The sequence below is a fragment of the Exserohilum turcica genome (assembly GCF_000359705.1).
Source record: "Exserohilum turcica Et28A unplaced genomic scaffold SETTUscaffold_1, whole genome shotgun sequence".
NCBI classification, from domain to species: domain Eukaryota; kingdom Fungi; phylum Ascomycota; class Dothideomycetes; order Pleosporales; family Pleosporaceae; genus Exserohilum; species Exserohilum turcicum.
In genome coordinates, this window is record NW_007359914.1 from 306,898 (window position 1) to 332,103 (window position 25,206).

The following is a 25,206-nucleotide window of genomic DNA, read 5'->3' on the forward strand; positions in this document are numbered from 1 at the left end:
GATCGGAGGAAGTACCTGCCGCCCTTCATCAGCCATTCGCCCGAGGTCGGATCCGAATTCGGACCCGACTAGGATAGGTATATATTGAGACACTCCCTGTAGCTAGCTCTGTAGACTTTTTGATATCCTTTCGTACAAGGCCTATAGGTGGCTTGTTGAATCTAGGCTCTTTGTGATCCCACGCACTCCCATATGCCTCTGAGTGATCCTACGACCGAAACAGATCCGACCTGCCTTACCTGCGCCGTTACAGTTAGAGCACTTTAATACCTATACAAAGAGCTCTACTATAGGTAGGTATTAACTGCTTATTATTAATGGCTATAAGAGCTACTGCTCTGTCGATTTCTAAGATCTTTGCAAGGAGAAGAATATTGTGCTTCTCTGCATGCCTGCGCACTCGTCTCACCTATTGCAGCCCCTTGACGTCGCCTGCTTCTTGCTGTTGAAGCGCAAGTATGGCGACGCTATTTCAGGCTTGGCACGCAACCGCACCCACTATATTAGCAAAGAGACCTTCCTACTAGCCTTTAAGACTGCTTTTAAGCAGTCTATCACGAAGGAGAATATCCAAGCTAGCTTTAGAGGCGCTAGTCTAGTCCCACACGACCCACAGGCTGTGCTATCTAAGCTTGATGTGGTGGTGCAGACACCTGTATGTTACGAGTAACAAGAAGGATTCTCTCCTTGACAAGTGACGAGACGGCTGAAGGCCTATGGACGTCCACGTCAGAAGGTAATGATCATCGCGGGGCGAGGATCACGTGATTAACATCACGCCAAGACGACCGTCAGACGCTAGTATGTGATGGCAGCAATCCTCTAATGGCAGCTATTAGGACATTAGGCCAAGCAATAGAAAAGTCGTGATAGCAGTGATGGCAGGACTGGAAGCAATGAGGATATAAGGATGGATGGATTTCATTATTACTCTCGTTGTGGTTAACTTAAATTGTACTTTCTTACTAGTATTGTTACTTTACAAGATAGTTACATGTTAGTCTATCTAATAGATTAGCGTTGTTAAACCCTAGTTACATCTATAACTCTTTTCCACTACGAATCGCCAGACAACCTCACAGAGCTCTTCACACCATCTCACTCGCCCTAACCTGGACCAAGCTTAGAGAAGTATTAGCACCTAACCCTGTGTAACACTTTGACCACCCACAGATTTAGTGGAGGATTAACCAACAGCGTCTAATTAAGATTTAGACTATGTCACAGAACTCTAACGAGTATGTTAACATTCTAGGCCTGGTGCCTAACAAGAACGTTAACATGACTAGTTATACCTAGGGAGGTATTAACGAGCCGGCGGTAGGGAGCCCTAAGTACGAACTCGTTAATCTTAGACGCGAAGGCTAGAATTAGGCTAGACAGATCGCTAAGTTGCAGAACATGATTAACTAACTTACGAGTTAGCTAATGGCCACACTAAACGAAAAGCCTATCAAGAAACCTAAGATGGCAACCCCAGACAAATACGATAGTAACCGGGAAGGGTTACGGACGTTCCTCACCACTATCGAGTTATACTGTGGCTACAACAATGTGCTAAACGACGAAGAAAAGATTCTTATAGCTAATACCTACCTAAAGGGAAAAGTGGCAAGCTAGATGTAACCCTACGTAGAGGATTTTCTAAAGGACATTAACAATAAAGGAACAAAGGACAAGACGCGTACTTTGTTTAGCAGTTAGGCCAACTTTAAGGAGGAAATAGGACGTATCTTTAGGGAGGTAGACGCAGAAAGCTAGGCAGAGAAAGCGATATCTCGCCTAAAGCAGACTAAAGCAGTATTGGCTTATACAGCGGAGTTCAAGCAGTTACAAGCACAAATTAATTAGGACGATTTGGCTCTCTAGATAGTATACGAAGCAGGTCTAAAGGAAAATATTAAGGACGAACTTGTACATTACGACAAGCCAAAGGATTTGTACTTGTTAATTAAGTTAGCAATAAGAATTAACACGCGATTATAGGAACGGAAAGAGGCCTAGAAAGGATACAGACTAGGGCCACCCTTCGCTAATACCTAACAATATTAGAGTAACAAGGATTACAATAGAGACATGTACATAACTAGCAAAGTACAAGACAAGTCTAAGGATAAGAATAAAACCTAAAGAAAGTTTAACAACGGTCTTTCCGCGGAAGAACGCAAGAAGCGTTACGATAGTAAGGCATGCCTCCGCTGCGGCGAAGTAGGACACTTCCGCAGGGACTGCCTAAAGAACGAAGTTAAGCAAGGAGCAGTCAAGATTGGGATGCTACGGATAGCAACACCTTACCTAACTAAGGAGCTAGACAAGACTCTTAGCAACCTAGACCTGTATAACGAAGCAAGACAAGCCACTAATAAGGCCTTTAAGCTAGTACAAGAGGCAATAGGACTCTAAGACTTCAAGTGGGACGACCTACTACCAATAGATTAGCAGGTTGAAGGGGCTGAAGTACTACGCTGCCTAAGAAACTAACAGTGCTAGATTTGTGGAATTACTAGGCACTAAGCCAACGATTGCGACATCAAAGAACGAGTTACAATCACGGGGCCTAGAGCAGAGGAAATTGCCTGCAAGGCTGCCCAAGAACAACCCAGGTTCAAGGAACCTAATGACGAGGAGACGCCTCGGACGTTCAAGGAACGAATGGAGCAACACGAGAACCTATGTTAGGTCGACTGCCCAAGATAGTGCGATTATCACTTGAGGAAGCGAGAAGCGACTAGGGACAACGAGGACGATTGCTGCCACACGAATTTATGGCATAACGAGTGTCGAGTACCGCATTGTTACATGCACCAGCTAGGAGAGAAAGAAGCTTATAAGGAGCTATGCTAGATTAACTGTACGACTAATTGCTAGTTCCACTAGGTACAACGACGGAATGCTTAAAAGGTAGACGACTACTACCATAGCACGATATCCGCTGAGGAATGCAATGCAAAGAACTGCAGGATGCACAGAGCTGCAAGACCAAGAGTCACGACGACTAGGGTACCTAGGCAGGAACAAGGGAAGTCTAACAAGGACAAGAGCCACGAACGACTCTTATAGACGCATTGCAGGAAGGGATGCGCCTTCTACCAACAATAGTTTAAGGATGCTCGAGGAGTAAACGACCATCTCTATAGCACCCTGTTAGCAAACATTTGTGAAGCAATAAATTGCCTAATTTACAAAGTAAAGAAGCCAAGACCAACGAGGGAGGTAGCGAAGCAGGAAATTCCGCACCAGAACACCTATTGGAGCTTCTATTACGACGACCAGTGTACGATACACTATTCCGCCAAAGCAGGCGAAGGCTACTTTCCTACACAGAGGAAAGGTAGGCAGTTAAAAAACTAGGATGCCACTAGGGACAGGGTCACGCTAGTAAAGGCAGTCCTAAAACGACCCTCAAAGAAGTACGCGAACTAGGAGCGCAAGATTTGCGGCTGTAGGCTACGGTACTTATAGACGAACACGAGGTGACGGCGCTCATAGACAGTGGGGCCGCACGAACCGTTATCTCACCCCGAGTGGTGGAGAAGAACAACATACCCTATTAGACCAAGAAGGTGCTGATGCGAGTGGTATTAGCCGACGACAGTCCCACAACATACGGGAACGGCTGGATCCGACTTAAGACTAAGGTAGTAACGTTACGCCTAGCTAGTCAAGAAAGCTGAGAACGAATTAGCATTATGGATCTTGGAGAAACAGAGATGATAATTAGCTACGACTAGTTGTTAGAACACAACCCTACCATTAATTGGCAAAAGAAGACGTTGCTTAGCCGAGAACCTGTGCACAAGGTTGCTAGAGCTAGACGTAAAGAGATGCGCCCGATTATCTAGAGCTCACCCCAGGACGGGAGGATAGGCCAGATCTCGCCGCATAAGATCGCGAGAATCTATGCGAAGGACCCTTAGAGAGTAGGAGTCATTTGGATACAGCAGGTCGCGACCACGAAGGAAGGACTAGTACCACAGGTTGCGCCTACAAAGGACGAACCACTATTGGCGATTCTAGCAGAATACCAAATACAAGAGTTTAAGGAACTGTTTAAGGAAAACGAAGCAACAGACTTAGTAGAACACTAGGATTAGAATTACGAAATCATCTTAGAGGAAGGAGCGAAGTTGAGCCTAGGAGGGATGTACCCTATAGCGCCTAAGCACGATGCTAAGCTACGGGATTACCTCTAGAAGAACTTAAAAAAGGGATTTATCTGACTGGGATTAGGCCTAATAGCCTCACCCATATTGTTTGTAAAGAAGCCTAACGGGAAGTGGCGACTATGTGTCAACTTCAGGAGGTTAAACAGCGTTACTTGGAAGAACTAATATCCCCTACTACTTATTACAGAGCTCATAGATCGACTCTAGGGAGCTAAGTGGTTCACGAAGTTCGACGTTCGGGAAGGATTTTACTAAATTAGAATTAAAGAAGGTCACAAGTGGATAACAGCGTTTAAAACAAAGTACGGACTCTTTAGGTATACGGTTATGCCATTTAGATTAACGAATACGCCAGCAACCTTTTAATTAGTTATTAACAACGCGCTCTACGAATACCTTGGAATCTTTGTTACCGCGTATCTAGACGATGTACTAGTGTACTCTAGCGGCACACGCGAAGAACATGTTGAGCATGTTAAGAAGGTGTTACGGAAGCTTAAGGAATACAAGCTATACCTTTAACTAGGAAAGTGTGAGTTTCACACTCAGAAAATAGAATTCCTTAGATTTATTATCTTAACTAAAGGAGTGAAAATGAACCTAAAGAAGATATAGACTATACAGGAATAGCCAAAACCTAACATAGTTAAGGATGTTTAATCCTTCTTAGGATTTACGAACTATTATTGAAAGTTTATAAAGGATTACTTAAAGATCACAGCACCCCTTATAGAGATTACGAAAAAGGAAATAGGTTTCAAATAGGAACAGGAACATTAGGAAGCTTTTGATCGAATCAAGCAGATATTCCTAGAGGCGCCAGTACTTAAGATGTACAACCCTTAACAACCCACTAGAGTCGAGACTGACGCGTCTGACTACGCACTTAGAGCTGTATTATCACAACAGTGCCTAGATAAGAGATAGAGACTAGTGTTCTACCATTTATGGAAGTTCTTAGGAGCAGAACTTAATTACAATGTTCACGTTAAGGAACTACTTAGAGTAGTCGATGCCTTTGAACAATAGGAAGTGTACCTGTTAGGACTCCCTAACACGATCGAGGTTTTTACCAATCACTAGAACCTAACAAGTTTTATAATAACTAAGAAACTCAACTAACGACAAGTCTAATAGGCGGAGACGCTTGCTTAGTTTAACTTCAAGATTACGCACCGCGCGGGAACGCTTAATAGAGCAGCAGACGCTTTGAGTAGAAGGTCTAATTTGCGCGAAGAGGGTCATAAGGAACCACATGACGCCCTACTTAAGACGATGCCCAACGGCAGTCTAAAGTACAACCAGCTGGAACTAGCTAAAGTAGCTAAGGTGGCCGAGCAGGTAGAAACGCTATAGCAGTAATGGCAGCGGAAAGCCACAGAATGGATCCCTAAGGAAGGAGAAAATAATCTCGCCAGACTATTACTAGATAAGCGAGAACTTCAGGATCCGAATAAGGTATATGTACCTGAACATATGAGATCGAGTCTTATTAAGGAACTGCACGAGTCTAAGGAATACGGACATGCAGGAGTCGACGAAATGGTTAGACGACTGTCTAAGGTGTTTGCGATACCACGTATGCGTACGAAGGTGCAGGAAATACTAGGCAACTGTTTGGCATGTCACTAGAACAAGCCCAAGAGACATAAGCCCTACGGCCTGTTACAACCCTTATAGCCACCATCTAGACCATGGACAAGTGTAACAATAGACTTCATAGTGAAGCTCCCGAAATCGAGAGAACCAGGATCCGGACGATTATGCGACACAGTCCTAGTTATCGTATGTCGATTGACTAAAGGAGCAAAGTTTGTGCCTATAGAAGAGACAATTACGGCAGACGAATGCGCGTACGAAGTTTCTAAGGCAATAGTGTTAGAGCATGGGATACCTGAAGAGTTTATCACTAATTGTGATAAACTATTTACGTCTAAATACTAGAGCACGTTCTTGGCAAAGTTAGGTGTTAAGAAGAAGCTTTTGACAAGCTTTCACCTAGAAACAGACGGCTAGACAGAAAGAACAAACTAGACATTAGAGCAGTACTTACAAATGTACGCCAACAAATTGCAAGACAACTAGGTAGAGTTGCTACTAATAGCGCAATTAGCCTACAATAGCACGAAATCCGCAACAACGAAACATTCGCCGCACTACGCGAACTATAGATATAAGCTAGTTGCTTATCAAGATCTAAAGGACATTAAAAGTATCGCGGTAGGAGTAGACGACAAAGTGAAGCTTATGCGAGAACTATACGAAGAATTAAGCAAGAATATAGCTTAACAGAACCTTACAACATCTAAAGCAGCGAATAAACTAAGGATTAAGGGACTAACCTTTAAGAAGGGGGACAAAGTTTTCCTATTACGACAAAACCTGAAAACTAAACGACTATGCAGAAAATCAGACAACCTCTGAGTAGGACTATTTAAGATCCTAGAGGAAATAGGAAAAGTAAACTACAAGTTAAAACTCCCACAAGGCATGCGAATCCACCCTGTCTTTCACAAGAAACTCCTAGAACTAGCACCTTTAGATGCTAAGCTAGCAATAGACATAGAGCTTAAAGACGACGAGTACGAGGTCGAAGAAATTAAGGACCTGCGGAAAATCAGTAGTTAGTGGAAGTACTTGGTCAAGTGGCAAGGATGGCTAGAGAGCCATAACACTTAGGAACCTAAAGGAAACCTAATAAACTGCAAGTCACTAGTACGTGAATACTACTAGAAGCACCTAGAGAAGCGAGGGGTACCCCCTCAGAGAAAAGAAAGGAATAGTCAAAAGAAGGATTGAAGGAGTCAGCCTGTAACCAGCCCAGATCAGCCGACGGTTTGGATAGCGGTGGTTCGACAACAGGAAGGCCCGTACCTGGGGCAGAGTTCCCCTCAGCCTGCTCTTTCGCCCAATCCTAAAGGTTCAAGATAGCAAGATCCTAATTAGCAAACTCTTGCTCTCGCGCCTTAGTCTCTAGAAGTTCACGTCAAAGACGAGAAGTTTCTGCAGCCACGCGAGAAGCCTTAGCGGCGGCTAGGGCCTAACACTCTTTAGCGCGCGCAATCTCTAATCGTTTTTTGCGCTTCTTAGCCTAAACCTTCTCCTATTCCTCCTTAGACACGAAAAGACTGCACGTAGCAGCAATAGAAATATAGCTAGCACAACGCCTAGTAGTAGTATCTATAAAACAACGAAGGTTCTTTTCTTCACAGCGCTTACAATAAAAGGTTATTTCGTTCTCCTGCTCTTTTACACGGTTAGCACGAGCGCGACGCTTGGAAGTTAAGTTTTAAGCACGAACATGGCGAGAAGATTAGACCTTAGGCATAGTTAGGAAGGCTACGAGGCAGAGACGGCTACAACGAGTGGGCGGGCTCTAACCTTATATGCAGCCGGCGTCTCAACACACGGCACGGGAAAACGATATTCTAGGGTATTAAGACGATAGCCCTAAGAGGGGAGGTAATGTTACGAGTAATAAGAAGGATTCTCTCCTTGACAAGTAACGAGACGGCTAAAGGCCTATGGACGTCCACGTCAGAAGGTAATGATCATCGCAGTGCGAGGATCACGTGATTAACATCACGCCAAGACGACCGTCAGACGCTAGTATGTGATGGCAGCAATCCTCTAATGGCAGCTATTAGGACATCAGGCCAAGCAATAGAAAAGTCGTGATAGCAGTGATGGCAGGACTGGAAGCAATGAGGATATAAGGATGGATGGATTTCATTATTACTCTCGTTGTGGTTAACTTAAATTGTACTTTCTTACTAGTATTGTTACTTTACAAGATAGTTACATGTTAGTCTATCTAATAGATTAGCGTTGTCAAACCCTAGTTACATCCATAACTCTTTTCCACTACGAATCGCCAGACAACCTCACGGAGCTCTTCACACCATCTCACTCGCCCTAACCCGGACCGAGCTTAGAGAAGTATCAGCACCTAACCCCGTGTAACACTGTACAATCACCGCAACAGGTAGCCGCCTGGCAGGCGCAGACACCACGCAACGCGCGCGAAGTTAAGTCTCAAATTAGTCTTATTTAAGAGAGCGTGAGAAAACGCCGTAGGTCTTCTACTAATTTACTTACTAAGCAGATTGCGTAGCTAAGTAAGGGGGCCTAGCAAATAGCACATAAAATGACGCTTATAATAGAGGAAATGGGTACGCTTTAAGTGGCTCTTAACAAGTTAAATAAGCGTAAAAGCCGCAAGCGGCGATACGTATAGACAGAAAAGACTCTTACTATAGGCGAAGTACAAGAAGTATTAGCTAAACAGGCGGGTAGTAGTCGTGGTGATAGTGAGAGTGCGTTGAAGAGGGTGCGAGGAGAGCGGCGGTGCGGGCGTTGCAAGCAGACTAGACACAACGCTTGTACCTGCGTAGTTAAGATAGATAGTGCAAGTGATAGTAGCGATTCTAATAATTAATTTAGTATATTGTAATAGTTTATTAACTATAATAAAAAACTGTAATAACGTGTTGATGTAGATGTAGTAGTGGGGCGTTAGCGACTCGCTTGGGTTAGCGACTCACTTGTGAACCACGTTAGTACTAAGATAAGCTACTTTAAAACTAAATTTAAGCTTAGATAGAGCGTATTTTATTTTATATTTAAAAAAAATTATTGAACTTAAAGGTAGTAATAAGTACAAAGAGAGGCGGTAGGACTAATCTATATAGCTTTGGCTCTATTTTCAGTAGTAATCAATGCACCCCTGTCAGCAAGAACTTTTGACAGTCACCTCCGTATCTGGAGCCGTCTCTTTACCCCACCGGAAGTTTTTTCGGCACATTGCAAATGCAGCAAGGGAACGACTAGCTCTAATAATGGTGGTGTGCCTCGAACTACACGTGTCTAAGGTTGCCTGACAAGAAAGTATTGACTAGCGGACCATGATGCGGGGTCAGGAGTAAGTAACTTCAAGGGTCTTATTCGCCCAAAATGCACGAATCTCTACCATGGCGACATCGATGGACCACACAGCGGCCTTCGTTCAGGGTTTTCTGTCGCAGATTGCCTTGCCTAGCCACTCTGATCAGGTTAACCTGGCGGGCGGGTGGTATCTAATTCTCGGCAGGTCCCACGCATGCGGTAGGAGGACTACCCGTATGAAAGCAAAAAGTGGGGCCGGGTGAGTAGGATGCAGTAACCATGGTTTCACGATAACAAGCAATGCTGTCAATTGATAGCTGTCGTGTAATATTGGTCTCAGCACCAGCATGGGACATCGTTGTCATCATTGTTGGCGGTTGTATGCATATATTTTTTTTTGTTTATTCTCCTCAAAAGGATTGTGGGTCCATGTATGTAGGCGCATGCACATGCACCTGCATGCGCTGTTGGCCATAAGCAGAACCATGCAAGAAAATCATGTTGATAAGGTCCAAATAGAACGCTTGTTGACTACTTGATTCTGCTACCCCAGGTACACTATATAAACTAAAGCTCAGCACTTCCTCCACTGCACGTACAGATTAGTTGTGAATCTGCCGCTTTCTTTTGTCGCAGTAAGCAAACCGTTGGCCGATGTGGAAAACGGCGTGAGCGCAACCTCGCTGTTAATGTTAAACATGGCATCCTTACCGCAGGGAGACCAAACTGCCACTGCAACGTTATCCTGCTTGTAGTATTTTCCGTCAAAGGGACCGGAGATGGTGAGCGCTGACGACGTCTGATCTTGCTCGCCAGAGAAATAGTATGTGGATTTTACGACGCCCGTGACACCTCTGTCGAGTTCACCCCAGCCGGTGTAGTCGGCGCTAAAGATAGCAAAGGAGAAGCCGGGGCTGAAATCGAGGCTGAGGTTGATCTGGCAGTTTTTTCGCGATTCTTCTGGACCTTTGCCGGGACCTACGCGGGCAGTGAATTGCCTGCCAAAGTCTATATGCGTTCAGGATAAGTATAAAAATAATACAGTCAAGCCAGGGCTCACAGATGGGCAGAATTCCGTTCTCGGTCCAGTCAACATCGATACTACCTTGAGGACATCCAGAGCCACCGTAAACGACGTTCTTGATTTTAAATGAGTCCGGGGCTTGGTTTGTTGGTGAAGCAAGTGAGACGGCCGCGAGGGCAAGGGTGGCAAGTAGGCCCTTCATCATGAGCTGCTTTGAGCCAGAATAGATGCAAAACAACAAAATATGGGTGGCTGTGCAATCAAGGTTGCTAGGTGCTGAGTAGATGATGGGGAAGCTTACACTTTTGATATTGAATTAGCAGCTCACGGGCAATCATGGCCTTATATGCTATTGCAGGATATAGGGTTGCGCCTCAGAACCAAGTAGTAGAACACCACATACCATTGAGCTGAATCCTCAAGCTGAATCCTCGAGCTGAGTATGCTCTCGTGCCAATCAAACAGCCCTGTAGAATAGGAACGAAAGCCTTGAACCGGGAACATGTCCACCAAAGTCGGCAGGAAACAGCCAATCACTACCGGTAGTCAAGGTTTCGCCCATGCCCTGCATCACCGGCTCGGACAAAGCAGCGAACTGGGCATGGTTGCCATGCAATGCGATATGAGATGCGTTTGTCGAGATTGCCCTAGACTTATGGACGGGGGAGGCAGCCGAGCAGCAAACGAGGCGACATGCGTTGAATGCAGGGCAACTGTGATCTGGAACATTTGGACTCTGGGGCAAGCTGCAGCGACAGAGGCAGAATCAATCTATAATTAGGTTTGTAGAGAGATGGCAGTAGGATGGCGGGCACAGAATGGAGGCTAAAGAAGCGCGAGCCATATAGAATATATTGAAAGATGCGGCCAAGATGGAGAACCACAGAATGAACGGCTGATTGCGGGCTGGGCTTTCCGGGGAAGCTTGTCTGCTTTAGCGAGTGGAAGGGATCATTAGACTTTTTGTTTGATCAGCAAGACGATCATTCGAGTGCCGCAAAAAGCAGCTAGTCTTCGCGTTCGCGTTCGCGTCCTTCATCAACGGCTATATTTATGGCGTGTGCGTGCCGCCTGTTTCTCGAGAACCGTTTGGCTGGAGCACGATAACCAAGCGCTGCTAAGAGAGATGGTGCATATCGATGCGAGTCTAGTGCAGGGTGGCGAGGGGGATTGAATCGAGTGGCGGCTCTTGGTCTGCAGGCTGGGTAAATAGATGAGCAGGCTACGATAAAACAGGCGCCTGCATAGGCAAATGCTACCCGCCTAAATGCTGCTGTACATATTGTGCCCGCCACCGGCTTCGAGACGAGGTTAGCCCAGGAAGATTGCACCCGGCCAGGTAGCACTGGGCGTGAAGAGAAAGTAAACGTGTTCGTAGCGCAGCGTATGGCGTTGTGAGCGATGTTCTCGTAGCATTAGCTAGCCAGCTAACGTCTTGTCCGTACCCAATATCCATATGCACGGGAGCTGAAATGGCAGTCCGGCCAAGAAAGAATTACTAACGCCGTGGCAGTCCGCCAATGCAGTGCGCCCGTCAAACCCAGCAAATGTCTCATGCCTAGCCTCCCAGTGGGGTGATGCCCGCTACTGTCGTCAACAATAATGGCGCTCCATTCCTGAGCTGCCCGTCTCTACCAGTCGACTTCAGCTGACCCGTCGCATAGGGTGTCAAGAGTCTTCAGCTAATGATGCCTATTCTTCAGCCTCGGTGTTCCAAATCTCTACTTCCTTGTTTTCTAGTTCCCTCATCTTCTCCTCTCCAAATATAGTTTCAGTAGGCAATCCTGTCTTGCCGTAATTGACCACAGGTCCGATTGTGTTGAGCCACTGTGTTCTTCTCTCCATGAGCGTTCGAATGGGCTCGCCCACGCCAGGCCTCGTAATGCCTGCGTTGGGAACCGGATGGCTGCCACCGCCCGCTCCGCCCGGCCGCTTGTTTTGTTTTTTGCCCTTTCCAATGTTGCGATTGCGCTTGAGATAGGCGGCGTTGAGTTGATTGTCCAGGTCATCCGCTATGGTGTTGTATTCCTGCTGGGCTATGCGCTCCTCGGTGAGCTCGAGGAGGCGCTGTTTTCGCGCACCGTTGATGATGGATTGCTTCCGGAGTTCTTCCTGCAGAAAACGCAGGCGCTGCGCTACCTCGTCGTCGAAATGTGAGTCGTATGATTGCGACTCGGCGTCTGCCTCAGAGATGAAGCCGTAATGCTTCAGTTCCATCATCACACGGTCTTCCATGCCCACATAGTCGGTGCGTCCATTCTGCGACGGCGATTTCCAGCCAGGCTGGACGAGATCAGGCAGCTGGGCTGCGGCAGGAAGCGAGTTGGTGTTGGTCGGGTCTGGCGGTGCTCCGGCGCCCTCATCAATATCCATGGCGTCCCCGCTGACGCCATTGATTTCCTGTTGGCTGTTTTGATTGCCACGTCCCTCTGGTCGTAGCGTCGCCAGCAACCGCGAGAGTAAAGGACCGGCAGACACTTGGTCGGTTTCCAGCACCTCATCTAAGATATCCTCGGCTGCGCCTCGCGGGACGTTGGGCGGCGGCCGCTGGTCGTTTGAGTCAATGTGCATGGATCCGTCTTCTTCGGCCCATATCTCCTTGTAGTGTCGCTGTCCGCGTCTCGGTAGCACAAAGGGTGCTATGCGGTCCCCGCGCTCTTTTAAGAAAGCCACATCCTCTTCGGTAAGTGGCCTGATGTACGGCTCGACGTAGTTGGCAAAGACGGTGGCATTCACCTGCGATGGCGGCTTCGCATTGGAAAAGTCCTTGTCCGGGGGTGAGCCTGCTATTTTGTCGCGCAGATCCGTGATGGGAAACTCTGCAACACAGTATATCTCCTTCTTCTCCTCAATCGACATGCCGGGCGTCACATCGCGGATATGGTATATGGTGGGGTCATCGAACTTGGCGGGGTCGGGCCCAAACGTCTGGAATTGGGGTACAGCAGGCGCGGGGGCGGGTTGGTGGGAGACATCAGATGCGCTCGGTGAAGGGGCGTCTGCTGGGCCTGCGCCGGCAGCCGATGGGGGTGCTTGCGATACAGGAGAGGATATGGCCGAGGAGTTGTCTGGTGGTAGGGTCAGCCTGTTGTTGAGGCCTGAGCCGCCGAACCTGATCTTCAGTGTCTGACGGCGTGTCGGAGGAGCCATTGGTGCGAGGCTTGTTAATATATACACAAGGGTAATGCAGGTGGGGGGCGAAACAGGCGTGCACGGCAGAGAAGGAGAAATAGAAGAAGAAGAAGAGGAGGAGGAGAAGGAGGTGGAGTGGACGGGTGGGCTTACCCTTGATGTCGCCGCCGTCCTGCCTGGCCACGCCATGGGCGCCGACGGCAGGCGGGTGCTTGCCGTCGTCGTCGTGCTTGGTATTCACCTTCTTGAGCTTGTGCTTGCGATCGTCACTGGCCTTGTCCTTGTCGCGGTCGCGGGGCGCGCGGTTCTTCTTGAGGCTCATGAGCTCCCTGAGGGCGCCTTCCGACTGGACGCAGCGCGACTCGACGTTCTTCAGGACCGTCTTCTCAATGCTGTCGCGCATGGTAAGCAGCTGCTTGCCCGAGGGGATCTGGGAGCCATTGGCGCCGGTTTCGAGTATCTCTTCGACGGTGACGTCGCACTTTTTGAGGTAGGAGCTGAGGCGGCTGCCAAAGTGCGACGAGGCGGAAGAAGGCTCGACCGAGGCGCGCACGGTGGGCAGCGGAGTGGTGTTGCGGCTGCGCGGCGTCTGCGAGGGCTTGGAGCCGGGCTTTGTCGCCTTGCCCTTGCTGCTGAGGCCGGGAGGCGCCATGGGGGCGGCGTATGGGGGGCTTGGTGGTGGTGGCGGTGGTGATGGCAGTGGTAGCGGCAGTGACGGCGGTAGTGGCAGCGGTAGTGGTGGTGAAAGGCCGGGGGGTGCGGGGGAGTCGCGCCCAGGGCGTGGGCCGAGGACGGGTGGAAGCAGGACGAGGAAGTCGAGTGGAGTGGTTCGCGTCTCGATATGGATGTCGATGCACGCACGCACACGCGATGCACGCATGGACGGGCTGGGCGGCGGTGCCAAGCAACTGCCGCACGCTGCACTGGCCGCCCCCAGGCAAACGTCATCAATTTTTGATTCGAGTGTTTCCGACAGACGCAGCAGACAGTGCCATGTTTGCATAGACATGCGCATACACACATCCCACACGACACCATCGCGCTGCTTCGTCACATGACTGCCGCATCCGCATCCGCATCCGCATCCGCATCCGCATCCGCATCCACAGGCACATGCTCCACGGCCAGCCCCGTCGCGGCTCTCGGCGCTTTTTTGGCTCCAGCTGCTGCGCCGCCCGCCAACAAGCTTTGCCGGGAGGGGCGGCTGGCTGCCAGCCTCTGCGCCGCCCTCTCTAGCCACCCGCTCAAGCCGCATTCCGCCCTCCGCACGCCGCATCATCGTCGTGCCACTGCCACTGCCGCTGCTCTCCACGCCGCCCATCTTGCATCTTGCATCTCGCCCGCTGCCTCTTCGCCCTGCATTGCTCGCCTCGCCGTCTTCGCTACCAGCATGCGCTGTACTGGGCGCTCCTCTGCCGCCCCCGTCTACAAGTAGCTCTCGCCTGCGCCCTCGCCCTGAACGCGCGCCCCAACATGTGTACGTCACCCTGCCGCGCTGCTCGCTGCTCGCTGCTCGCCGCCCGCTGCAGCTGCACACCTGAAGCCGCCCGCTGACCCTCCAAACACACAGCCGCCCAACGCATCGGCATCTTCACCATCGACTTTCCCGATCCTCGCCTCATCGACTACGACAACAACCAGTTCCAGACGCTCAACGAATCCCTCGGCTTCCGCTACCGCATCCTCAGCAACATCCAGACGCTGTCCACCAAGGGCGTCGACTCGGACCAGGACCCCTATGGCATTCTCTACGTACCCAACCTCTCGTCGCCCCAATGCAAGACCGACGAGGCGAGCCATGTCCCCGCCAACGCCACCCGCATAGCCAACCTGCCGCGCGACAAGGCGTATGCCCTCATCGCTGTCGCCCCCTGGTTCTCGGCGCAGTGCACCCTCGAGTACTTTGCAGAGGCGCGCCAACAACTGACCAAAGCCTTCATCACCTACCTGCCCGGCGACGGCAATGAGACGCCGCCCGTGCTGAACGACGCTGCGTGGAACCTGCAGGATGGCGGAAGCTGGCAGTCGTTGAACAACTTTCCTACCTATGCCGTTTCTTCCATGACTGGCAACAACATCGCGGACCAGCTGAATCTGTACTCGAAAAACCTGACGGATGTGCCCAACGGAGACAAGCTGCTCGAGTTTTACAATCCGACCGACTACATACGACTCTGGGCGACAGTCAATACAAGTGAGTAGACGCCATCCTCTGCCCGGAATTGTCCCTAATCGCTTCGCTTAGACACTGGCGGTCAGCTCCCAAGTCTGTGGGTTTTCCTTGTCATAGTATTGGCCATCCTGCTTGTGGCTGTCAGCATCACCTCGGTCGTTATGCACGTTATCCAACGAAGGCGTCGCAACGACCTCCGTCAGCGCGTTATCGACGGACAGGTCGATCTCGAAGCCTTGGGCGTAAAGCGTTTAACTGTTTCGCAGCAAATCCTCGATAAGCTGCCCATACACACATTTTACGCGAACAATTCAGACGTGTCTGAAAAGGCCGACCAAGAGCCCCTTGGTCAAGCCGCTGATGGTCCGTCTTCTGCAGTAAGCGCCGGAGCCGGTCCCAAACCACCAGTGCTCTCCCGTCACTCGTCAGCTCCTACAGTACCACAGTCTTCCATGTCCACGTCTTGGTCGCAACTCACTTGTCCTATTTGCATGGATGATTATGAGCCAAACGAAACTCAAGTGCGTGAGCTTCCTTGCCACCACATCTTCCATTCCGAGTGCATCGATCCCTTTCTCCTCAACCACTCCTCGTTATGTCCCATGTGCAAGCAGACCGTCTTGCCCACGGGTGTCTGTCCGGTCAAGATCACAAATATCATGGTACGCCGCGAACGGCATATCAATCGTATACGCGCGCGCAGCGCACGTGCGGCCAACACACAAGCAGGCTCCACGACAGATACAGCTGCTGGTTCGTCAGCACCACTGGCTCGACCACCTGCCATCCTGGGATCGCTTGGTAATAGGATAGGCGGTGCAATGACAGGTCGAAGAATCTTTAGTGCACCCCAGCGAATGCAACCTCGTCCTAGTGAGATTGAGATGGCAGCAGCACCACCACCAGGCGCTTTACCACCGCCACCCACCAATGAAGGACCTCAGCAACAATCACAAAACTGCGACCCTGCTCAAAACCGAAGAGAATGGGCGCGACAACGGGCATTAGCCATGCTTGGCCCTCGCCATGCACCTGCCAACGATGAAGACGAGGATGCAAACACACCTCGATGGCGGCGTATCTTCCGCAAAGTCTTTCCCATGTAGTCGTCCACCATGCACAGCACAGCCGACTTTTCTTCTTTTTCTAAATATCACGATACCAGAGCATCTTCTTGGCGCATATAACCACTCCCTCTAGCTTGTGTATAAGCACAGCGTTCATGTCTTTCTTGTTAGATTTCTTTCTTTCGTATCTTTTAGGGTATATACCAGGGTCATATAGCGTGTTTGCGAGAACAAGGTGTTTATACGGGTCTGATTGGGCATATACTTTGTATGAACGGAACACATATTAAGTATATATGGATATTTCGGCACGACGGTGCATATTTTACCATGTTTAATCTAGATATGTCCTTCCTTCGTTTCTTGCACGTAAATTTTATTAGTATGAAGGCCCAACAAAATCCATGTTGTTTTTCGGTCTGCAGATGCATTTATTATTATTATTATTATTATTATTCTAGTTTAACGTCCTTTTTCAGCCCGAAGGGCTATATAAGACGTGTAGGGTTCTTAGGCCTACAAGTATCTAAGTAGGTTGTTTCTAGCTACAATATTTAGGAGGGGGTTTAACTAATGCAGATGCATTTAGATATCGCTTGCTGACGCACCGAGATAGAAACTACATACACTGCATACGTCGTACACATACCTCTCACATACTCGGACCCAGGCTAACGAAATGCTAGCGTGGGAAAAACGGCAGTATACATGGTTGAACATTACCGAAAAACAAAGACTAGAAACTGAGTAGAAGCTAACGGGTAGTCACATCTACTATGTATACACGACATGCCACTAGTACACCAGTTGCTGCAAGAGTTCCTGACCTATGCTGTCCCTGCATATGTACGTACCACACGAACAACTACCGCCTCCAACCCTCATATCCACCCACGCACCCACCCACTCACCTGCACATACATACATAGTACCTATTCACCTTACCTCATCCGTACACGCATATACTTATTCATCAAGAGGCTGTGTTCATGTCCTCTGTGTGTTTCCTCCCCGCCATCCCACTCCTGCTTATTCCTACGTACGTACATGCACATCTCGACAGCGCTTGGTATATACTTATGCACGCCGTACTTCTGGCGAGCAAATCACAGCTCCGAATCTGCTTACGCATGAGAGAAACGAGTGGTGGCTGCAGCATGGGCTTTTTTTCGAGCGGGTTTTTGGCTTGTTTCTAGCCTGGGCTTAGTGTTGGCTCTTAGTACTAGCTGGGCTGGCTGGCTGGCTGGTACTTACACACATCTAGTGGTGGTGCTTAGACTGATGAAGGATTAGCGCTGTGTACCCTACCCTTCTTGAAAAGGTAGTTATTGGTTTTTCTGTGGCGAAGCTGTTCACATGGTGAATGGGGCTAATCAGGGTTAATTTGGGTGCTTTTGCGTGGCCAGAAGGAGGAGGCTATGTTGTCAGCCTGGGCATTGGTGGGGGGTTGGGGGTGCCATGTGGGGGAGAGGTGGGGGCTTTGAGTAGCGGGATTCTTCGAGATTTGGGGTGTGCTCTGCTTCAGTGTATGAAGATGGGGCCACTATATGGAGTCTTATGTTTGGGGAACTGCTAGAATATTACGGCAGTTTTGAGGAATTTCACAGTCATGTCTGGGTCGGCAGAAGATTCCAAGTGCGTTTCGTCCCGTCTCGCCTTGATCGCCTGCGGGACCTGCTGGATGGCTCCGCTCGTTTGCATCCTCGGGTGGGTTCCTCAGCAGCTTCACTTGAAACACTGACAAGCAGGCCGTCAAGGCCGCCTGCCTTCATGATCAAGACCAATAGGGGCCTTTCTTCAAGCCTCTTCCGCAGAGCCGCGTGCACTTGTTTCCCGAGCTCCAGGTACGGGCGTCAAAGGCCACCATACAACTGGTCGCCTATTTTCCATGCATGATCGCCGTCTGTAATTGGAGCATGACGCACGCATCGTGCATCGCGAGCCGCGAATCTACGTATATACACAGTGAAGCAGCGTAGAAGGATTCTGGTGTGGGTGAGGCTTCTGGCCAATGATGCAGAGAGTTATTTTTGACCTTGGGGGCGGTGCGGGCCGGAAGCGGTTAGCGTGAAAACTGGGGTATCGCTTGTGGAAAGTTCACGATGCAGGACCTCGCAAGATGCAAGTGACATGATTTCCCCATCTTCTGGACAACGATAGCGCATCAACACGGCGAGTTGCCTTGTGACGAAGAACACCGCTAGAATCCATTTGGGAATGACGCATACCTTGGTGGCGAGGGAGTTCAAAAATCGCCAGATGCAGGCCCATCTCCCCCTTCACGACTGGCATCACGACACGTGCGCTCCCTCGACTAAGACGACACGTGCTGAGCCGAAAGAGTATATGGTCAGTGCGCCGTTTCTGCAGCCCCCTGGCGGCTGCACTGCATGCAGTATGCAATGTAGGCCTTCTGTCAGCAGTCTGGGGCTGACACATCACGATTCTATTGGATGCTATTGCTGCAAAATCACCAAAACAGATCTCCTCGCACACAGCCGCCTAGCAGCTGCATCAAAGGTATAGAACTTTGCCTGATTGAGCCGTGTGAGAAGACGAATACAGTAATATATCGTGGAGACAGGGGTCAGAATGGCTGCAGCTGGCAGCACGTTCTGAGAGCATGCGTCCTGATATGCAAGTGGCTCGACCGATAGCATGGTATAGTGTGGGAGCCGCGAGGGCTGAGACATGCGTGTACGCTAATCATGGCAGATGCTGTATGCCGCTATGCACGTCTGTGTCGTAGATCTGTATCTTTCTTACATCACAAAGTTGATCGTGGACCTGCTAGATATGCACGGGCGTTCTGTATATAACGGCCGTGGGTCCTCAACCCCGATATCCCGGACCAGCACATGGTAGTCTAACGCTCAAATTTCCTTACTCTTAATTCTAATCCACTAGGCGTCTCTTTACCATCGACCAAGATGTCTACTACCTTGCAAAGACCGGGCTGGCAAGACCCCATTGCAATTGGAGGCACAGGTACGACTTATCTCATGCCACCACCTACCTCAGCACCCAGGGTGTGCAAATCCAACAAGGAGAAGAGATTGAAGCTTCGCGCCTCGTGCGATGCTTGTGCTGCCTCCAAGATCAGATGCAGCAAAGAGCATCCGACATGTTCTCGCTGCTCCGCCAACAAGCTGCAATGCATCTACGGCGTATCCCGAAAGCACGGCAAGCCTGGACGAAAGAGAAAGCGAAACCCAGATGGAACGCCGTTTGTAAAGGCCACAAAGCATCGTTCCTGCCAGGTTACCAACGAGTCTGGAAAATATGACTTTGAGTTTGGCGCTCCACTTTACCAACATGATCTGGAAACTACATCAAATTGGATACCCGACTGGTCACCTACACTGAGCTTGCCGGATGCATCAGGACTCGAGTATTGGACGTCTTCTGAGCAAATATACAACACCATCGATTGCTTCAACGGCAATTCCGCAGACACTGCCTTCTTGCCAATGACACAGTCTGAACAAGAATCAGTCCCAGTTACGGAATCAAACTTTCCCTACCAGGACCCGTTAGAGACGCGCCAACTGTTATAGTTTGGCTCTCTAAACACACAAACTTCAGAAGGCTATATGGGGAGTGACTGGGGAAACCTGGAAAACTACTCCACCGACATCACCACCATGGGCCACTTGGAGCCCTTTTCTTCTCCATCTACGCTCTACAGCCCCATGAGCCAAGCGATTCGAAACGAGAGGCCCATGGCTTCAAGTACCAGCGTCACTTCACCTTCCCGGAACTGCTGTCATTCTTTAACTTGTTCGACATTTGGAAGCACTTTCGCCTGGGGAGCTGCTCTTCCATCACCAGCAAGTGACAGTTTCAGCTCTTCGTCTCCGCCCATCTCTGGAGTTATTTCCCCTTTAATCGCGCCCGGTATCAATCAAGAAATGATTCCAAATATCTACATTCAGCCATCAAATTTCCAAAGCTGCGAGTCTCATGACGTCGGTCAGCATGGAGGGAACAGGGATGGATTTTAAGGTTTGCCAGTTGGCTGCCTATGTAATGTACTGTATCTGAGGACCAGGAGCAAAAACGTATATATGTATGAGGAGTGAGTTTCGGTGCGAGACTGGGGTACATGTTTAAGGCGCGATCTGTACAATAGTGTTAGGCATTTTCGCGGGCGTTCTGCAGCATAGGCATCGTTGTGTTCCCACAGCGCACTATTTTTGGTACTTGTAATCATTATACCTGCCTTTTTAGAAGACGATGGCGCGTTAACAGAACATCCGAAGTAATCTCCAGCGGCATTGTCATCATGTAAACAGAACAAGAAAGCCGAGTCAAGATGGCTGGTGAGACCCACCACCCCCGGATTACCCCAGCGCACGTGGCACCTTCACATGCCTCGGCCCAAGCGCAGCGGGCGTCACAGCACTCACATGCGGTCCACCACCTTCAGCCTTCCCAGCGCCACATTCCTGCTCCACGACATGATAAACGTCCTGGAAAGGACGCACACGGCCAAACATGGCCGCACAGTCTACCCTACGGCAGCCGCATGACCCTCTACTAGCCCTCTACGACCACTACACCAAGCTTCTCAAATCCCGCGTCCGGAACGCATCGAAGCTTACCAAGCTGCTATCGACCATCACCCTGCTATTCACCATCATAGGCGCTGGCTATGGAGGCAGGCGACTGTACAAAAACCGACGCGCAGAGAAGGAGACGGGCCGACGGCTTCTGAGGAGGAACTCGGGACTCAAGAACAAAGATGGCTCCAGGACCATCTACGTGCCGTATCGCGACTCGACGTCCAAAGTTGTCATAAACCCCACCAAGCAAACGACGTTTGATGCCCACCGCAGACTCTTCCTCCAGCCGCCGCGCGCCGCGCGCATGGCCGATGTGTCCTCCAACGACCCACAAGCGCCGCCGCCGCAAACCAAGCCGGGCCTGAACCTCGCGTTTCTGCACCAGTTCCTCAGCTTGCTGAACATCATGATACCGAGATGGAACAGCAAAGAGACAGGTCTGTTGGTGAGCCACAGCGTGTTCCTGATGCTACGGACATACCTCTCCCTCGTCGTAGCGCGGCTCGACGGAGAGATTGTGCGAGATCTCGTCGCAGGCAATGGCAAAGCATTCCTGTGGGGTATTGTCAAGTGGCTGGGTGTGGGTACATTCTCATCGTACACCAACGCGATGATCAAGTTTCTGCAGAGCAAGGTCTCGATTGCCTTCCGTACCCGACTGACGCGATACATTCACGACCTTTACCTGAACGACCACCTCAACTACTACAAGCTGCAGAATCTGGACGGCGGCGTCGGAATGGCAGATCAGTACATTACACAAGACTTGACGCTATTCTGCGCGAGTGCTGCATCATTATATTCCAGTCTGGGCAAGCCATTCGTCGACTTGTGCGTCTTCAACTACCAGCTGTACAAGTCTTTGGGTCCGTTGGCTCTTACAGGCCTGCTGAGCAACTACTTCCTGACAGCGACGGTCCTGAGAAAACTCTCGCCACCCTTTGGAAAACTAAAGGCAGTCGAAGGACGAAGGGAAGGCGAGTTCCGCGCTCTCCACTCGCGCCTTATTGCAAATGCCGAAGAAGTCGCTTTCTACGGCGGCGATGAGATGGAGAAGCATTTCCTAGAGCGTGGTTTCAAAGACCTCAAGCACTGGATGGAAGGCATATACAGTCTTAAGATCAGGTACAACATGCTCGAGGACTTTGTGCTGAAATATTCTTGGTCAGCCTTTGGATACCTCATCACCTCTCTCCCGGTCTTCCTGCCAGCCTGGGGTGGCCTCGGCAGCGCACCTGAAGTGCCAGGAAGCGAGCGTACAGAGCGCGAGCGGGGCCGCATGAAAGACTTTATTACAAACAAGCGACTCATGCTCTCCCTCGCAGATGCTGGCGGACGAATGATGTACAGCATCAAGGATCTCTCTGAATTGGCAGGATACACCTCACGTGTCTACACACTAATCAGCACGCTGCATCGCGTCCATGCAGACGCATACTACCCCCTTCCGGGCACGCGTCCAGAGCTCTATTCAGTCTCTGACATCCAGGGTACGGTGCATAAAGGCTTTGACGGCATCCGTCTTGAGCACGTGCCGATTGTTGCGCCAGCCTTGCACCCAATGGGAGGCGACGAGCTACTCGAATCCCTATCCTTTATTGTGCATTCTGGCGAACATCTCCTCATCACTGGTCCCAATGGCTGCGGTAAGAGCGCCGTAGCGCGTATTGTTGCTGGTCTCTGGCCCGCCTATCGCGGTCTCGTCAGCCGACCGCGCAGCATTGGTGTAGACGGCATAATGTTCCTACCCCAACGGCCTTACCTTTCCACTGGCACGCTCCGTGACCAAGTCATCTACCCTCACACGGACGCCGACATGAAGGATGCCGGTCGCCGCGACTTTGAGCTCTCCCAGATCCTTGAGGAGGCCAAGCTCGGCTACCTGCCAGACCGAGAAGGCGGCTGGGACACGAAGAAAGTGTGGAAAGACGTTTTCAGCGGCGGTGAAAAGCAGCGAATGGGAATTGCAAGGTTGTTGTATCACGAACCCCGCTATGCATTCATCGACGAAGGAACCAGCGCCGTCAGCAGTGATGTCGAGGGTCTACTTTATGAACGCGCAAAGGCAAAGGGCATCAGTAAGTCACTTTTTTCTTGCATTGTGCGCTTATGTAGGCATTCTAACCATGTCATCTAGCCCTCATCACGATATCTACACGTGCTTCCCTCAAACGCTACCACACCTTTACCCTTACCCTTGGCATGGGTGACCACGGTGACGAGTGGGAGTTCCAACGCATTGGCACGCAATCTGAAAAGTCAAACGTCGAGAAGGAGTTGGCGGAGCTGAGAGAGAGACTAGCCAAGGTAGAGGGCTGGAAGAAGAGGAGAGAGGAGATTGAGGCGGAGCTGAATAGGGTGTGGGTTGAGAAGGAGGGGGATGGTGCTACCGAGGAGTTGGCACCGCCACCGTACTTGGAGGAGGAGGCGTATGAAGAGGTAGTTGATGAAGATGTGGCAGACGAGGAGGTTGTAGGAGAGGAGGTGGCCGGTGAAGAGGTGGTGGGCGATGCAGCGGCAGGTGAAGAGGCGGCAGATGAAGCGGCAGATGAGGATGCATCTGCTGGTTTGTAGCGAGGTTGAGTCAATCGCAGCGATTATCAAATGGAGTCTCATCCTCTTATTGGAGTTTTCCAGTATCCGCGACACATTGGTCATATTCCATGGGCCTGCTGCGACTCCATGGCTAGGGCTTTTTCGATGATCAGCAGGCCATAAAAGGGCGCACTATCCGTCCTGTTGGGAAGCCTGATGTTGTATTGGTTGTATTGGAGTGCGCATACTCAAAACCAGACTACGTACAAGCGAGCCGACCTGAGTCAAGGAGGTAAAAGGTACCTTTCTACTCCGAGTAAGGTAAATGCAGGAAGAAAAACAATCACAGTACAGCTACGGGAGCCTGCTGGAACGGAGATCCAACTAAGGTGATCGGCAGTCCATCATACACACGGGAGCATGCTGCCGATGCCCAACCAAACAGCCATGTATCTGCACTCGCACTCCGGCCACGGCATAGGAAACCTCGCTTGATTATGACGAGTCTAGTCGCAAGACGCGAGGCCAGGTTTGAAAGGTATACCCAAAGGCCCACAAACGCGCAGGGTGTGATTGGTCGACTGTCGCTCGACGCCCTGTAATAATACATGGTTTCGCTAAAGGTAAATGGACTGCCGAACCGCTCGCATGACGGAATGGCAATGGTGGCTGCCAGTTGGTGCAGTGTCTAGTGGCGAGTGTGACATGAATTACATGCAGCTCTGTCAGGGTCAGTCGGGAGAGGTGGGAAGAGGCCTACATGTACACCCGCTCTTTCGTGCTTGTTGCCATCCGCGGTGTACCCGCCCCTCTCTTCCCAGCCATGCGCTGATACGCGAGCATTTCGAGTCAAGCGGGTGGCTGGCGAGCTTGAGTGGCCGGCTTTCAATCAGAGCCCAGCAAGAGTTATATGACTGGTGGGGATAGCATGGTAAGACATGTACACGCAGTATGCTACATGCGAGCCGCGTCCAACCAGGACTTGGAGCCGAGGATGTTATCGTGGAGCTTGGCGATGGCGGTCTGGTGCACGCTCTCTCGCGAGGTACCTGCGCAGCGCAGACGGGACAGGAGGCGCACTCTGCAGCGATTTGGGCTGCAAGGGTGAGGGTATCATGGGCGTTCGTATTCGAAGACGCAACAAAGATCAGCGTGAAGGATCGCTGTCGCGAAAGTTCTCCCCGAAGGACGCTAGTGCAATGCGACGCGCTGATTGGCCCAACGCGTCGGGCAGCGCATGGCTCAGGGACACTGCGACGTTGAAACGGCCCGACTTTGACATGTTTGATGCTTCTCCCTCTCCGCAAAAGGCCCGTTTCGCCAGACAGTTCTGCGGCTTGGTATCAAGGGAAGCTCGTAGAGTGTGGAAATGAACACGACCCGCGCGCTCGACAGGGTTGCTGAAGCCACCGTCAGGCGACTACATGACGTCACAATGGAGAGAAGAGCATGGGAAATGGACGGAATAAACCTTGGACACAATTCCAAAGAACGGTCGGAGCCTCGGGGACGAGTATACCACGACAACTGCTACGCGAGGTCCTAATCAGGTACAAGTCTGAGACTCTAGTCATGGGGCACTAGTACAATTGGAATCTGCCTCAGACTTGTCCAGCACCCGTCATCGACGCCCGATCCTGACCAGGAGCTCAGGTCGGTA

The 25,206-nt window shown here is 50.4% G+C and overlaps 6 protein-coding genes across 6 annotated transcripts; 4 read left to right on the plus strand and 2 right to left on the minus strand.

The window, feature by feature from the left end:
- Nucleotides 1-9,554: 9,554 nt before the first annotated feature.
- SETTUDRAFT_162032 (uncharacterized protein) lies at nucleotides 9,555-10,347 on the minus strand. The gene is made up of 2 exons (XM_008022368.1): nucleotides 10,111-10,347; nucleotides 9,555-10,058 (listed from the first exon to the last, which is right to left on the minus strand). Exons 1-2 carry the CDS (start codon nucleotides 10,277-10,279, stop codon nucleotides 9,625-9,627), a joined length of 603 nt encoding a protein of 200 aa, XP_008020559.1. The 5' UTR covers nucleotides 10,280-10,347; the 3' UTR covers nucleotides 9,555-9,624.
- Nucleotides 10,348-11,766: 1,419 nt separating this feature from the next.
- On the minus strand, nucleotides 11,767-13,858 carry SETTUDRAFT_85741 (uncharacterized protein; the record flags this gene model as incomplete). Its single annotated transcript, XM_008022231.1, has 2 exons — nucleotides 11,767-13,106; nucleotides 13,360-13,858. 2 exons carry the CDS (start codon nucleotides 13,856-13,858, stop codon nucleotides 11,767-11,769), a joined length of 1,839 nt encoding a protein of 612 aa, XP_008020422.1.
- Nucleotides 13,859-14,559: 701 nt separating this feature from the next.
- SETTUDRAFT_162035 (uncharacterized protein) lies at nucleotides 14,560-16,574 on the plus strand. Its single transcript, XM_008022369.1, has 3 exons — nucleotides 14,560-14,683; nucleotides 14,777-15,400; nucleotides 15,452-16,574. The coding sequence occupies exons 1-3, from the start codon at nucleotides 14,680-14,682 to the stop codon at nucleotides 16,483-16,485; spliced, it is 1,662 nt and encodes a 553-aa protein (XP_008020560.1). The 5' UTR covers nucleotides 14,560-14,679; the 3' UTR covers nucleotides 16,486-16,574.
- Nucleotides 16,575-19,376: 2,802 nt separating this feature from the next.
- On the plus strand, nucleotides 19,377-20,003 carry SETTUDRAFT_29822 (uncharacterized protein; the record flags this gene model as incomplete). The annotated part of the gene is made up of 1 exon (XM_008021964.1): nucleotides 19,377-20,003. One exon carries the CDS (start codon nucleotides 19,377-19,379, stop codon nucleotides 20,001-20,003), a length of 627 nt encoding a protein of 208 aa, XP_008020155.1.
- Nucleotides 20,004-20,943: 940 nt separating this feature from the next.
- SETTUDRAFT_170245 (uncharacterized protein) lies at nucleotides 20,944-23,590 on the plus strand (the record flags this gene model as incomplete). The annotated part of the gene is made up of 2 exons (XM_008022370.1): nucleotides 20,944-23,089; nucleotides 23,149-23,590. The coding sequence occupies 2 exons, from the start codon at nucleotides 20,944-20,946 to the stop codon at nucleotides 23,583-23,585; spliced, it is 2,583 nt and encodes an 860-aa protein (XP_008020561.1). The 3' UTR covers nucleotides 23,586-23,590.
- An 894-nt stretch (nucleotides 23,591-24,484) lies between these two features.
- On the plus strand, nucleotides 24,485-24,919 carry SETTUDRAFT_29824 (uncharacterized protein; the record flags this gene model as incomplete). The annotated part of the gene is made up of 1 exon (XM_008021965.1): nucleotides 24,485-24,919. The coding sequence occupies one exon, from the start codon at nucleotides 24,485-24,487 to the stop codon at nucleotides 24,917-24,919; it is 435 nt and encodes a 144-aa protein (XP_008020156.1).
- Between the last annotated feature and the right edge of the window lie 287 nt (nucleotides 24,920-25,206).

Bases quoted from the DNA above. Each gene is read 5' to 3' on its own strand.
- SETTUDRAFT_162032 (XM_008022368.1), bottom strand. From the start codon at position 10,279: ATGATGAAGGGCCTACTTGCCACCCTTGCCCTCGCGGCCGTCTCACTT. The intron at 10,059-10,110 runs GTGAGCCCTGGC...GAACGCATATAG, and splicing joins GAACGGAATTCTGCCCATCT to ACTTTGGCAGGCAATTCACT.
- SETTUDRAFT_162035 (XM_008022369.1), top strand. The intron at 15,401-15,451 runs GTGAGTAGACGC...CGCTTCGCTTAG, and splicing joins CTGGGCGACAGTCAATACAA to ACACTGGCGGTCAGCTCCCA.